Raw genomic sequence first — 16484 nt, forward strand, 5'->3', positions numbered from 1 at the left:
AGGAAGGAAGGAAGGAAGGAAGGAAGGAAGGAAGGAAGGAAGAAAGAAAGAAAGAAAGAAAGAAAGAAAGCCAAAGGAAGGAAGGAAAGGAAGGAAGAAAGAAAGAAAGAAAGAAAGAAAGAAAGAAAGAAAGAAAGAAAGAAAGAAAGAAAGAAAGAAAGCCAAAGGAAGGAAGGAAGGAAAGGAAGGAAGAAAGAAAGAAAGAAAGAAAGAAAGAAAGAAAGAAAGAAAGCCAAAGGAAGGAAGGAAGGAAGGAAGGAAGGAAGGAAGGCAGGAAGAAAGAAAGAAAGAAAGAAAGAAAGAAAGAAAGAAAGAAAGAAAGAAAGAAAGAAAGAAAGAAAGAAAGAAAGACAAAGGAATTAAAGAAAGAAAGAAAGAAAGAAAGAAAGAAAGAAAGAAAGCCAAAGAAAGAAAGCCAAAGGAAGGAAGGAAGGAAGGAAGGAAGGAAGGAAGGCAGGAAGAAAGAAAGAAAGAAAGAAAGAAAGAAAGAAAGAAAGAAAGAAAGAAAGAAAGAAAGAAAGACAAAGGAATTAAAGAAAGAAAGAAAGAAAGAAAGAAAGAAAGCCAAAGAAAGAAAGCCAAAGGAAGGAAGGAAGGAAGGAAGGAAGGAAGGCAGGAAGAAAGAAAGAAAGAAAGAAAGAAAGAAAGAAAGAAAGAAAGAAAGAAAGAAAGAAAGAAAGAAAGACAAAGGAATTAAAGAAAGAAAGAAAGAAAGAAAGAAAGAAAGAAAGAAAGCCAAAGAAAGAAAGCCAAAGGAAGGAAGGAAGGAAGGAAGGAAGAAAGAAAGAAAGAAAGAAAGAAAGAAAGAAAGAAAGAAACTATTAACACAATTAATCATAAAGATCTGATTAAATCCAGATAAAAATTCAGCTCTATAATAATTTCAGATCAAAATAAATAAATATAAAAATAAAAAATAAAATCATATAAAATCCAAATTCGTTAGTAAACAGAACCAATACTGACAGGTTGCCAGATTGGGCTTGTTTAAATATCAAGGCGGTTGTCTGATATCTTGTTTTATAATAAATAATCAGAATGAGATCGAACACATTTACACAAGACAAGATGTAGGTACAGTCACTGGGTCTAAAAGTACATCAGATCGCAGCCCGTAGTTATATGTGATATCCTTAATGTGAGTCATTAATGTTGTTCTGTGGTCAACAACTGCTGTTGGATCAGATAGAAAATAAATATATATAAATAAAATCCTGTTTCTAAAATCAGGTACAAATTTAAACCACGTAATGATTTGGTTTGTTCACACAGATCAAACTTTTAATCAAAATGCTGATTAGATTAGATCGGATTTAGTCACAGATTCTCATTTGAGATCCGATCGATTTCGGATCCAATAAAAAAACTCAATAACAAATGACTCGCTTTAATCAGGTAAAAAAAATTGAAACCATGTAATGTTCAGATTCATTCACACTGATTAAATTCACACTGATTAAATTCACACTGATTAAATTCACACTGATTAAATTCACATTTAAAGCCTCACAGAGGAAAAATAAATAAATAAAAAACCTTAAAATCAAATAATTTATTCTCAAGGATCAAATACAGCTCAAATTTGGTTAGATCGAAGAAATCAAAGTTTGGATCAAATTCAGATTTTGTCACACAAATCAGATCACATCCATTTGAATAAGTCCAATCATTAGATGTCCAATATTGTGATGCCAATCAGATCAGATCAGATACATACATATACTTTTGTTTTGTAGATCAGATCAAATCCAGACATAACGCCGATTAAACGAATGTCAGTCACACATCAGGTGTGTTTCAGGTCTGACTCTGACTCCACACTCACCGGATTTCTCAGCACTAGTTCCTGGTTACTAGCTACACCCGTTAACCAGATGATAGTGATGATGGAGTTCAAGATAAAGGAAAAGAAGAGGTTTTTGTGCAGAGTGATTCTCTGGCAGCTCAAACTCCTGGTGGAAAAAAAAGAAACACAGAACACGTCCCGTTAAGAGAACACGTGAAGAGAACGTTACGTGAAGAAAACACGTGAAGAGAACATGTGAAGAGAACGTTACGTGAAGAAAACACGTGAAGAGAACACGTGAAGAGAACGTTACGTGAAGAAAACACGTGAAGAGAACACGTGAAGAGAACGTTACGTGAAGAGAACACGTGAAGAGAACACGTGAAGAGAACGTTACGTGAAGAGAACACATTAAGAGAACGTTATGTGAACCGACTTTACAAAATTAGAGCTTTTAACACTTACTTAAAATGGAAAAATATCCCAAGTGAAATAAACAGAGAGACGAGAGACAGCCCGTGTCCTATCAGGGCTAAGTAGAACAGGTTTATTGCGGTCTGAAAAAGATGAATGAAAATGAATGAAAGTTTAGTCATCTTATAATGTCTGGGTTCCTGTAAATAGTCTCTTAAATAAACACAATCTCAGTTAAAGTTTAAACATTATTAATGATCTTTATCTTTTTATCATGCAGTCAGGATAAACATTTAAACATTCTCTCTCTCTCTCTCTCTCTCTCTCTCTCTCTCTCTCTCTCTCTGTCTTTCTCTCTGTCTCTCTCACTTCTCTCTCTGTCTCTGTCTCTCTCTCTCTCTCTCTCTCTCTGTGTCTCTCTCTCTCTCTCTCTCTCTCTGTCTCTCTCTCTCTGTGTCTCTGTCTCTCTCTCTCTCTCTCTCTCTCTCTCTCTGTCTCTCTCTCTCTGTGTCTCTCTCTCTCTCTCTCTCTCTCTGTCTCTCTCTCTCTGTGTCTCTGTCTCTCTCTCTCTCTCTCTCTCTCTCTCTCTCTGTCTCTCTGTCTCTCTCTCTGTCTCTCTCACTTCTCTCTCTGTCTCTGTCTCTCTCTCTCTCTCTCTCTCTCTCTCTCTCTGTCTTACTCTTTCTTTCTTTCTTTCCCTCCAATTCAGAAAATCCTTCCGGTGCTCTGGAACAATGCACAATGCACCACATGCTCACTATGTTCCACATCCCACTAACTAGCCTTCATTCCTGCTTGAAGCACCATTACAGAATTGTATGTAGTTAAACGAACCCATTTATATGACATAAAAAAACGTATTGAGTGATCGGCTGATTGAGACCCAGCCTGTGGGTTTGTGGATACTTCTTATTTCTTTAATTGCTCCTTGTTTAGTGTTAATGATAGAAGGAGCTTGGCTAATATGCAATAATAAAGGGAGGGAACTGGTCATGATGGCTCATGGTCATGATATTGATGGACTGGGACGTACCATTCTACTTTCTTTACTGTGTGCATTACATCTGGTGAAATTCGTCCACGTCCTGTTGCTCTCCGGATGCATAAACCACTGTCCGTCATCCATGCACACCTTCGTGGCTGTCTCTGTTAAAAACAGTTATGAATGCTCTATGAAGTTTCTTGAAGCTGTTTAACAGCATCTCCGTGAGTTTACGCGTCACTCAGCTGCGACACGTTTGGCTGATTCGGTGTCTTGCTTCAGTTAGTGTTCGGGTGTTAAAGCAGCCATTGAATAAATAAACAGTACTGCTTGTCATAAGACTTGTACAAAAGGCTCTAAAAGCACCAATTAGAATTAAACTTTAACCAAAAACATGCATACCGTCTGTTTAAAAAAGACACTGAATTTCAAAGACATTAAACATTTACCTGTAGGGTCAAAGTCCTGGAAGTGGTCAGGACAGTGCTGGTGAGCGGTAACTCCAGCGTCCGTGTCGTCCCAGCACAGCCACCCATCCCACGTTCGGTTGCACATCCGACCGACTGCAACTGTAAAAATAAACATACATAAAGCACTAAAAGTCTGTAGTTTGGCTAAAAGTGCCTGCGTTTTCAGAGTTTTCATTCTTGGCTGACTTTTTTATGTTCTGGCAACCAATAATACGATATTCAATTCAATTCAAGAATACAGATTCAATACAATGAATACAATTCAATTCAACTCTTTTCAATTTATTTGTATGGCGCTTTTAACAATTCACATTGTCTCAAAGAGGCTTAACATGAGAATAAAAACAGAATAAATATTTTAAAGTTTGAAATTAAGTCGCTATTTATCTCTATCAATTTATCCATAGGGGGCACGGTGGCTTAGTGGTTAGCACGTTTGCCTCACACCTCCAGGGTTGGGGGTTCGATTCCCGCCTCCACCTTGTGTGTGTGGAGTTTGCATGTTCTCCCTGTGCCTCGGGGGTTTCCTCCGGGTACTCCGGTTTCCTCCCCAGGTCCAAAGACATGCATGGTAGGTTGATTGGCATCTCTGGAAAATTGTCCGTAGTGTGTGAGTGAATGAGTGTGTGTGTGTGTGTGTGCCCTGTGATGGGTAGGCACTCCGTCCAGGGTGTATCCTGCCTTGATGCCCGATGACGCCTGAGATAGGCACAGGCTCCCCGTGACCCGAGGTAGTTCGGATAAGCGGTAGAAAATGAATGAATGAATTTATCCATAATGACCAAGGTGGAAAGGAAAAGCTCCCTGAAGCAACGGCAGTTCAAAAATGGCGTGACGGACTCCTGACAGCCCCATCCACAGAGTCATGGGCTTTCCATACAGATCTACTGTATACCCAGCAAAGTGCACATCATGAGGTGAGACTCCAACCAGGGGAGAGGCTTCAGGACAGGAAATTTAATTTCTTTGGAAAAGGGCTTTGGCTGAATTTGTGCTAGTTTTCAAAAAACAGCAAGTTCTTCCAAAAATCACTAAGTTTGTGTGATTGCATGTTAATTTCTACAAGCACAACATTGCTAAATCCTGGACAGACTGAGTTAAATTTTTTAAAAATCTGCTTACTTTCTTGAGAAGCCCTTAGATGTTCTATGTAAAGCCCTTTACTAAAGTTTCTAATTCATGCTAGAACTATTTCATTATCAAGTAGAACTACTTTTAACATTTAGAAGAACCAAAACTTTCTGTTCTCTAATCTGATCTAGTTTGTTGCAGCTACAGGACTATATTTATCAGACGTTTCTCTGGCAATTGCAGGGGAACTTTTCGGATTGTTCCTCTTTTTTATTTATTTTTTCTTTTCTTTTTCACCAGAGGATCTTCAGGAGGAATGTACGAAAAAGAGACTACGACAAAAGCTTTAGATAAATGTCAGTAATTATCCTCCAGTCAAAACGCTTTAGGAACATAAAACTCTGCACATCCGCTCACGGCCTTTTATAGACACGATGACGATTTTTGAAGAGTCTGAGTGAGGTTTATTCGGGTCGCTCCCGCGCTGTCAGTCAGAACAACGTTCGTTTGCATTCGCTTGTCTGGAGGCTTTCCATTTCATCGTATACTCTTTGTGTTAATAAGACAGATCTACACTGATTAATGCCATCATTTGCATATATATGAGACGCTTGATGAACTGCTTCCTTCATGCTTAATGATATTTCTGCCATATAGCAGCTAATCACTAAGAAGATTCATTAAAGGACAACAACTTTCACCCTGCATGTGAAAGGACAAAAAAACGATCACAAAAATATGCTAAAACCTAGAAGGAATGAATGACAACATGTTGTTAAAGCTATTTATTATTAATTTTAGATTATCGTCGCTGTCGGGCGGAAACCTCGTATGTCCAAATTTGGTCAATTTCATATTTTTTCACATATCGATGCTATTGGTCAGTCCCCACGTGGGTCTGTTATTTTTACAAGTTATTAACCAATCTAAAGTCTTGAAAATAGCTTGAGCGCAAATCTCATAACTCCATTGGACACTTCAACTGTCCACCTCTTCCTCACTCAGCGTGAGAGCTTCACGGCATATTTCTCCTCAAGAAGAGTTGCAACGAATCAACACGTCTTCTGAGGTAAATGTCTTCAAAACACTGGGCTCAAAGAAAAAAAAATCTTGACCCCCGCTAGTTCTGGTGCTCGTCTGAGGACAGGAAATTAGCGCAAGACAATCCACTGCAACGCGAACTAAACCCTGTGTATTGCAGATAAGGTACGGCGTTTTTTTAATTTCCTGAAAAATAACGTTTTGGAGATACGAGGATTCCGTCTGACAGCAACGATATGTAGATAGTGTAGTCTGAAGTACAAGTGCCTGTGAATACGTGTCTCTTCTAAAAGAAATGATAAAATATTATACATGCAATATGCAACACACGTACTGTCAGTGATGCTGTTATATAAAATAAATCAACCAATCAGAAATAAGAATTCAACATTAATTATTAAACTTCCCCATTTAAATGAATGTTGCATGATGACACAACAGGCTGATTCAGCAGTACCTTTAACATTGCTGGTGTCCATCATGATCTTCTGATAGCACTCGAACTGCGCCGTCATGATCTTCTGTCTGGTGGATCCAATATCGTTGTATACATTAACAGGCATGTGTTCTTCGCTGTTGTTTACCTCCGGACTCGCCATTACAGCAACCTACAGGTATCCAACACACCAAACAATAAGACTGCTTCATTTCTAATTGTGTTACCCTCTTTTTTTACTACATTCTTTAATTCTTTGTGATGAATTCTACAGCTCAATCCAGTCAGTCGTGTCAGATGTCGACTATGTTTTCAAAGAAAGAGAAGAAATTAATATTGTTTAAATGTGAGCATGAGCAGGTGAAACAAAAAGTCTTCATCATTTAGAATTCATTCAGTGTGAATAAGTGCTTTAGTGGTTAAAGTGTGTATCCTACACAGGAATACACCCTGGTTGGGATGTACATTCACACACACACACACACACACACACACACACACGTTCACATCAAGAGACAATTGTTGGGAGTCATGTTTTTAAGAGGTGGGAAGAGATCGGAAAACCCAAGACATGGACTATGGGAGAACATCTGCAATACCAGCTGTGAGGCAACAACTACATGCCTATTTATATGAATACAGATAAGATACTGTAGATAGATAGATAGATAGATAGATAGATAGATAGATAGATAGATAGATAGATAGATAGATAGATAGATAGACAGACAGACAGACAGACAGATAGATAGATAGATAGATAGATAGATAGATAGACAGACAGACAGACAGACAGATAGATAGATAGACAGATAGACAGACAAACAGACAGACAGATAGATAGATAGACAAACAGACAGACAGACAGACAGACAGACAGACAGACAGACAGACAGACAGATAGATAGACAGACAGACAGACAGACAGACATACAGACAGACAGACAGACAGACAGATAGACAGACAGACAGACAGACAGAGATAGATAGATAGATAGATAGATAGATAGATAGATAGATAGATAGATAGATAGATAGACAAAGAGACAGACAGACAGACAGACAGACAGACAGATAGATAGATAGATAGATAGATAGACAGATGGATGGATAGATAGATAGATAGATAGATAGATAGATAGATAGATAGATAGATAGATAGATAGATAGATAGATTTAGTTATACTTTTATTTATTTCCTAAATTTTAAAACATTTATAAACGCTGTAGATGTGAAAATCCTTGACACATAAATCCAGCCAGAGCAAAGAATGAGTTAAAAGTGAGTGAGTCAAAGCACCAGACATTCATGCTGATTAGCTGCCAATTAAAAATAGCGTATTAGAATCTAATACAAGAAAAAACCTCAGAAAGGAGAAAAGTGTTCTGAGAAATGCAAAGTGGAAACAGAGAAAGGTGCAGAAGAGCTTCTTACCTCTGCTATGATCCCAAGCAGGAACAAAGGAACCATCCAGTCCATCTTCTTCTCCAGCATCTCCAATCTGCTGAAAATCTGTAAGGAAGAAGCATTCTATTAACTGTAAAAACAAACCATGCTTAATTAATGTCTCCAACCAGATCTCAAAAACGCTTTCTGTGGAAATGAAATCCCTCTTCGGCATATTAGTACAACACAGTATCAGCAACCTGCTTTCTGTCTTCACAGGTAGACATCAGCACAGATTTACAACATGCAGCATAAAAGAGGTATACGATAGAATGAAGATCCAAACATGACTATTCCTTAGACACAATGCTCTGGATGTAACACTGCTTTTCTACCCCAGTTTGTTCACCTGTTTCGTGTAAACTACTGATGTGTTCGTCTACGTTTCTGATGAGTATGTACAGTATGTAAGTCTTATATATGTAAACCTTTTATAACCTTCGTTTCCCAAATTAGTCCCTTATCCAATCTTCAGATGTGAGTATGGATTATCCCAGGTTACGGATGTAGCTACACATTTTGATCCAACTCACAAAATGTAACATCTTGTTCAGAACAACAAGAAGGTTTAATTCCATTGCCCTTCATTGGTTTAATATAACTGCTCAAAAAAAAAAATCAAGTGACATAAAGTAGCCTTTCTAGCCTAGCATACAGCAATAATAGGCCAGCTTCCTCTTTGTGCATTTGAAGTCAATAAATTATCTCTCAAAAATGAAGATGACCACGTGACTGCGGTCTCTGTGGGGAAGCTGCAACATCGGTCAACTCACCAAGAGGTCGTGATTTGGAAGAACAGGAACCGATTGTGCAAAATATTTTGACATTCTCATAATGAGAACCAGCCATGACATGACAGCTGAATTTCTACATAACCAAACCATATCTGCAGTGTGCTGATGACGACTGAACTGCATCTTCATTTCCAAATTATGGGTTATGTAGTTTGTGCTGTACTCACAGAACTAGCTTAGGATGGAGTGATGGATGAATATGTGACAGTTGGGACAAACAGCAAACAACATAACTCACATATTCATCTTTCTCTTTGTAGATCCCATGCCAAAGAACATGTCATAGGTTTGTTATCTCACTATGGACCTATGAACTACAGTCTGTACTACACCCTGGACTACCCCCTGTACTACCCCCTGGACTACACCCTGGACTACACTAAGGCCTACACTCTAGACTCAATTATAGACTACAATATGGACTACACTCTGGACTACACTATGGACTACACTATAGACTACACCCTGGACTACACTCTAGACTACACTATGGACTACACTATGGACTACACTATGGACTACACCCTGGACTACACTCTAGACTCAACTATAGACTACAATATGGACTACACTATGGACTACACTATGGACTACACTAAGGACTACACTATAGACTACACCCTGGACTACACTCTAGACTACATTATGGACTACAATATGGACTACACTATGGACTACACTATGGACTACACTATGGAGTACACTAAGGACTACACTATGGACTACACTAAGGACTACACTATGGACTACACTATGGACTACACTCTAGACTCAACTATAAACTACAATATGGACTACACTCTGGACTAAACCCTGGACTACATCCTGGACTACACTCTGGACTACACTATGGACTATACCCGGGACTACACTATGGAGTACACTATGGACTACACTCTGGACTACACTATGGAGTACACTATGGACTACACTATGGAGTACACCCTGGACTACACTCTGGACTACACTATGGACTACACTATGGACTACACTATGGACTACACCCTGGACTACACTCTGGACTACACTATGGACTACACCCTGGACTACACTATGGACTACATTCTGGACTACACTATGGACTACACCCTGGACTACACTATGGACTACACTATGGACTACACTATGGACTACACTCTGGACTACACTATGGACTACACCCTGGACTACACTATGGACTACATTCTGGACTACACCCTGGACTACACTATGGACTACACCCTGGACTACACTATGGACTACACTCTAGACTCAACTATAAACTACAATATGAACTACACTCTGGACTACACCCTGGACTACACCCTGGACTACACTATGGACTACACTCTGGACTACACCCTGGACTACACTATGGACTACACTATGGACTACACCCTGGACTACACTATGGACTACACCCTGGACTACACCATGGACTACACTATGGACTACACCCTGGACTACACTATGGACTACACCCTGGACTACACTCTAGACTAAACTATAGACTACAATATGGACTACACTATGGACTACACCCTGGACTACACTCTGGACTACACCCTGGACTACACCATGGACTACACTATGGACTACACCCTGGACTACACTCTAGACTAAACTATAGACTACAATATGGACTACACTATGGACTACACCCTGGACTACACTCTGGACTACACTATGGACTACACCCGGGACTACACTCTGGACTACACTATGGACTACACTATGGACTACACCCTGGACTACACTATGGAGTACACTATGGACTACACTATGGAGTACACCCTGGACTACACTCTGGACTACACTATGGACTACACTATGGACTACACCCTGGACTACACTCTGGACTACACTATGGACTACACCCTGGACTACACTATGGACTACATTCTGGACTACACTATGGACTACACCCTGGACTACACTATGGACTACACTCTAGACTCAACTATAAACTACAATATGAACTACACTCTGGACTACACCCTGGACTACACTATGGACTACACTCTGGACTACACCCTGGACTACACCCTGGACTACACTATGGACTACACTATGGACTACACCCTGGACTACACTATGGACTATACCCTGGACTACACTATGGACTACACCCTGGACTACACTCTGGACTACACTATGGACTACACCCTGGACTACACTATGGACTACACTATGGACTACACTATGGACTACACCCTGGACTACACTCTGGACTACACTATGGACTACACCCTGGACTACACTATGGACTACACTATGGACTACACTATGGACTACACCCTGGACTACACTCTAGACTAAACTATAGACTACAATATGGACTACACTCTGGACTACACCCTGGGCTAGACTCTAAACTAAACTATAGACTACACTATAGACTAAACTATGGACTACATGCATGATGGTGACATCAGACGATCATAAAAGCATGTTGTCGTGACGTCAAATAACAATTATAGTTAACAATTATAATGTTACATATTTAAGACTTAATCTCTGTTACACACGTGGTTTATCATGTAAAAACACAATCTTAATTATACTTATGCAGACGACACTCACGTGTCTGCTAGCAGAGAATCTACAGGTAAAACATGCATTAATTGCTAAACAGATGATGCTAAAACACAACACTGATTAAAATGTTTTAATTATCAATAAAATCTGAATCATTAACCTTCACATCTTGTAATTAACATGGATTGTGTAATTAAAATACACTAAATTGTCTTTTGGATCGTAACATTTCACCCTTGCTCATTATTAAAAATTACTTCATGTCTTACATCAGATCAGTAACCATAAATGGACCCATTTTTTTTCCCCAGTTTCACAATATTGCTCATTTCCTAAACACAAAAATGTTGTGTTATGTTCTCAAAAACTCACAAAAAAAACTTTACACCCTCTATTAACTCTTGCAACGAACCTGTTTTCTGGTTAAAACTGTACACACACCCACACACACACACACACACACACACATATACACACACGGTCATCGTTTTTGTGTAAAAAAAAAAATATCCAATCCCTAATTTGGATTGCACTTGAACTTTCCAAATGATAGATATAAACAAAAAAACTTTCACATTTGCAGAACATCAGGCATTTGAGAGAGGTTGGAGGGACATCAGGCATTTGAGAGAGGTTGGAGGGACATCAGGCATTTGAGAGAGGTTGGAGGGACATCAGGCATTTGAGAGAGGTTGGAGGGACATCAGGCATTTGAGAGAGGTTGGAGGGACATCAGGCATTTGACTCGGCCAATCCAGAGTATGAATCTTCTTTCTTTACTCCATTCCTTGGTAGTGTTGCTTGATCGTTGGGTCAGCGCAGCTTCAGCATCCCTGGACTTTCACATTTCCACCACCATGCTTCACTGCTGAGAGAAGGTTCTTTTGATGGAATTCAGTGTTGGCTTTTCTCCAAACATGGTGGTCTTGATTATGACCACATTCATCTATTTTGGACTTAATTGCCCAGAAAATAAACTTCCAAAATCCCTCTTGTTTATTTTTTGAAAGCAGATGCTTCCTTCTTGCAATTCTCCCATAAACATCATGTTTGTTTAATATTTATCTGAGTTTAGATGCATGTAAATTTCTCACAGATGCTCCAGTGAGGTCTGCAACTTTACATCGTGTATTATTTTTCTTGTGTTTCTTGACAATAGTTTTGATGGGTGTCATTCTAGTTGCGGTCATGTTGAATGATTAATTGTCTTACTGTGGATGTATAGAGCCGGAATCTTTTAGATATGTTCTGATAGCCTTCCCCAGACTGATGGGCTGGCACCACTTTCATCCTTGGATATCTCCTTTCCTCTTGGCATTGTTGGTCTTTGTGGTACACCTTGGCACTTTGGTGCTTTGGTCGGCTTCCTCTCTCTTTTAATCAGTGTTGCCCAACCACTTTGACTTCAAGATCACAACTTTAAAGGTTTTTTCCAGCCTATGTGACAACTTTTAATGCCCTTGAGCTTTCAACATTTTTTTTATTTTGCATTTTTATTTGGTAAAAGAGAGAGATTATTATAGTGCACTTGCTGATCTTGCTGATGTTTCTTTGTTGCCGAGCTGCTCTGCAACAATAAAACATCACCTTATCATAGATTTTTGAGCAGAAACTACACACAAAAAGAAGGCTAAAAATGGCCAGGGATGATGAAGCTTGTAACTATGCAGCATTAGACATTAGACATTAGCCTAAGAATCTCTTATATTAAATATAAAACGTTAGCCACGATCCAATGCCTTACTTTGTAGATAAAGGACAGTCTGTTTTGTAGCCCCATCGCTCAGCTCATATCTACTCATGCATTCCACAGAGGCTCTTCGAAGTCGGCGCCGTCATTAATTATTCACAGAGTTTGAACAGCTCTCGTTAAGAAGTAAGACATAGCCTGAGCTTGTGTGAGCATCACATTCGTTTGTGTTAACTTGTGCTTGTTGGAGGTGATGGTGGCTCGGATGTTAAGGAACTGTAAGAGTCCTTGTAAAGATTAAATCCCAGAAGCTGCCAAAAAAACACTTAAGTACTGTAAGACCTTTAACTTATCAACCTCTCAGATTTTATTCCTTCCAAAATTCTTAAACAGTCATCTTTCAAATGAATATTTTACTGTTTTACAGGGACAACAGAAAAAATAATCAATTATCAATTTGTGTGTAAATGCAGAGCGTCTCTTTGAGCGTTTGGAAGACGATCAATAGTTTGTTGGGTTACAAACTGCCAGTCTTTAGTTCAGTAAATGACCTCATTTTGGACTGAATTCCTCAGTCATGCTGGTTCAAGACAGCAATAATTCAAGAAATTAAAACCAGATTAGGGAGGACCAGTCCTCTCGCCACCCGTCCATCCCATCTCTCCTTCCTCTGAATGAAAATACAATAATCCTCCCGTTCAATATGGCCCAATGCAGACTTAACATGCTGTTTATAATCGAAACGGACACGATTTCCTTGTCTAAGCTTTATGCGGTATGAAAAATAGATGAACACATGCTGGCTTGGGTCACGGCTTCATCGCTCTTACAGTCCAGAAAAAACCAAGTCAGTTTTTTGCAGTCATTTAAATATTTACAGTCATATCAAGGAGAAGGCACGGTGGCTTAGTGGTTAGCACGTTCGCCACACACCTCCAGGGTTGGGGGTTCGATTCCCCTCTGCCTTGTGTGTGTGGAGTTTGCATGTTCTCCCCGTACCTCGGGGGTTTCCTCCATGTTAATGTAAATAATGTCAGTGTAAATAATGTTAATGTAAATAATGTCAGCCTCGGGGGTTTCCTCCGGGTACTCTGGTTTCCTTCCCCGGTCCAAAGACATGCATGGTAGGTTGATTGGCATCTCTGGAAAATTGTCCGTAGTGTGTGATTGTGTGAGTGAATGAGAGTGTGTGTGTGTGCCCTGTGATGGGTTGGCACTCCGTCCAGGGTGTATCCTGCCTTGATGCCCGATGACGCCTGAGATAGGCACAGGCTCCCCGTGACCCGAGGTAGTTCGGATAAGCGGTAGAAGATGAATGAATATCAAGGAGAAATATACTTAAGTGTCAAAATAATACTGAATGTCTATTGTGTAATTCAGTTGTGTGGGTGGCAATAGACTTTAGGCAAATTGGCCAATGTGATCTATTTATTGGTATAATTGTTTTTACTCTGTAGATTGATTCATGACTAGCTCTTGCTTATCCACATGCTGATGTAAACCAAATGCATCCAGATTAGCTGAAACACTGGTCAATGATTTACTAACAATTAGGTTTCTCTGCAACCCGAATCACGGGACTGGGCTCCATTTCTCCATTTGAACTATGAACCTCTGCTTAAGCCTTCAGTCTCCTGCAGAGCAGAACAGGTTTTCTTCGAGGATCGTCCTATATCCGTCTCCAAACATCTTCGACCCTGACCTTCCATGCTGATGAAAAACATGTGAATATTTTATTGCACGGAAGGCACTGGATGTCCCGTCTAGAGGCAGTTGTGTTTCAGGGGTTACAGAAGCTATTCAGAAGGTCAAGACTTTAGACCTCAGAAGTACTAACTTCAATTAACGGGCTTTTGAGAAAGGCTGTAACCTTCTTTTCTCCAGGGCCACTATGTCCTTGTCTGTTCCCAGCTTCAAAACAAGCTCTGGTATGCTAAAGAAGGATTTCACTTCACTGTATATGACAATAAAGACGTTCTGTCCGTATCTGAATAACAAATGATGAGATTTCTCATCAGTGTTTAGACCTTCTATAGATTTTTTCCTTAGGGCTCGTGTTGTGTACGGAATTTGAATGGATCTCATTTCCCTTGAACAATATGCAAACAAGTAAGCGAGTAAGGTTCAGTGAGGAAAGTCAGCACGAAGCATGCCTTCAGATACACAGACCTGCTTTCTGATGCCAAAATGATTTGAGCATGGTGTAGGACAGAGGTGAAGAAATAACAAAATGATTATCCATCCCAGAATTATAGTATAAAAATCGATGTACCTGCAGCTAAAGCTAGTTCTACAAAGTATCGATCATTCGCACTAAAACAGAGGTGTGATGTAGTTGTGCAGCAGTTAATTAGTCTACTCGATTTCATACCTATCCTTTATTTATAATGGTGCTACTGATGGAACCATTTCATTCCATTTCAAAACCATTTCGTTAGTTATTAATGTATTATGAAGGGATTTTTTTACCGCAGAATTGCAACAGAATCTCTAAACGCAATACTCTACTTTATTATTTTGTGTGTCTTTAAATTGCTTTACTTCTATCATATATATATATATATATATATATATATATATATATATATATATATATATATATATATATATATATATATGTGATACTGTAATGAGTCTGTCTGTGTTTTGCCCTGTTTCTGTCTGCTGGTTTGCCTTGCTGTTAATTGTTTGCCCCGCCCACTTGTTTATTGCCATGGACACTAATTGAACTCAATCTTTTCCTCAGGTGTGTTGTCTTAGTCGCTGATTGTCTCTGCTTGGTGATTGGTTCCTGTTTGTTATATCTACTCTGTTTGTTCACTTCCCTGGTGCTGGTCGTTGTTGAATGTTTATGTCTATGTTCCTGCTCAGGGTTCTGCCGGGATGGATGACACAGAACTCTTTTCCCTGTCGAAGATGGATAACTGTGAACTCTCTGCCTGGACTAAAATGATTGTGTTTGAACTGCCCAGACTATCTGCTCTGTCTGTCCTTGGTTTTGTCTCCCCGGCTTGGTTGGCCTCTCTCTTGTCCCTATTTGCAGGCTCAGAGCACCTCCAGCGCCACCATGGGTTGCGATCCCGACCAGTTCCCTGATTGCACCTGCGGCACCGCCCTGGCCTTCAGCTCTGCCCTGGCCTTCAGCTCTGCCCTGGCCTTCAGCTCCACCAGCCGGGCCTGTTCGACCGGTTCGATCATGTCGACTGGGTCACCCGGAATGACGGAGTCGTGAAATTCAGCTAGTATGGTTGCGCCTAAGCTCCATAGACTCTCTGCCCTTGCCGAGGTGGCTTTGCATGACTCTCATGGGCTTACTGCCCTGCCTGAAGGGGTTGGTTCTGAACTCTTTGCTCTGTCTGGGATGGCTGACACTGAACTCTTTTCCCTGTCGAAGATGGATAACTGAACTCTCTGCCTGGTCTAAAATGATTGTTTGAACTGCGCAGCCTATCTGCTCTGTCTGTCCTTGGTTTTGTCTCCCCGGCTTGGTTGGCCTCTCTCTCTCCTGTCCCGATTGCACCTGCGGCTCCACCCTGGCCACTTGCTCGGCCGGCTTCATCACAACACTAACTCAACCCACCCTGTTGCGCCTTCGGTCCACCCTCCTGGACTAGTTTTCTGTGGCCTTTGGGAGTGTCTGGAAGCCGCTCATGGGGGGGGGTTCTGTAATGAGTGTCTGTGTTTTGCCCTGTTTCTGTCTGCTAGTTTGCCTTGCTGTTAATTGTTTGCCCTGCCCACTTGTTTATTGCCATGGACACTAATTGAACTCAATCTTTCCCTCAGGTGTGTTGTCTTGGTCACTGATTGTCTCTGCTTGGTGATTGGTTCCTGTTTGT

At 40.2% G+C, this 16484-nt stretch overlaps 1 protein-coding gene across 1 annotated transcript in view; it reads right to left on the bottom strand.

Annotated features, from left to right (window-relative positions):
* Positions 1-16484, bottom strand: part of calcrla (calcitonin receptor-like a) — a 47632-nt gene that overhangs the window by 11533 nt on the left and 19615 nt on the right. The window contains exons 2-7 of the mRNA XM_060877129.1: positions 7636-7713; positions 6222-6372; positions 3632-3751; positions 3234-3346; positions 2252-2343; positions 1826-1952 (exon numbers count right to left, since the gene is read on the bottom strand). Coding sequence (XP_060733112.1) covers positions 1826-1952; positions 2252-2343; positions 3234-3346; positions 3632-3751; positions 6222-6372; positions 7636-7695 — 663 coding nt within the window. The 5' untranslated portion in view covers positions 7696-7713. The remainder of the gene's footprint in view (positions 1-1825; positions 1953-2251; positions 2344-3233; positions 3347-3631; positions 3752-6221; positions 6373-7635; positions 7714-16484) is intronic.

This window comes from Tachysurus vachellii, chromosome 8 (genome assembly GCF_030014155.1).
Source record: "Tachysurus vachellii isolate PV-2020 chromosome 8, HZAU_Pvac_v1, whole genome shotgun sequence".
Lineage (NCBI taxonomy): Eukaryota > Metazoa > Chordata > Actinopteri > Siluriformes > Bagridae > Tachysurus > Tachysurus vachellii.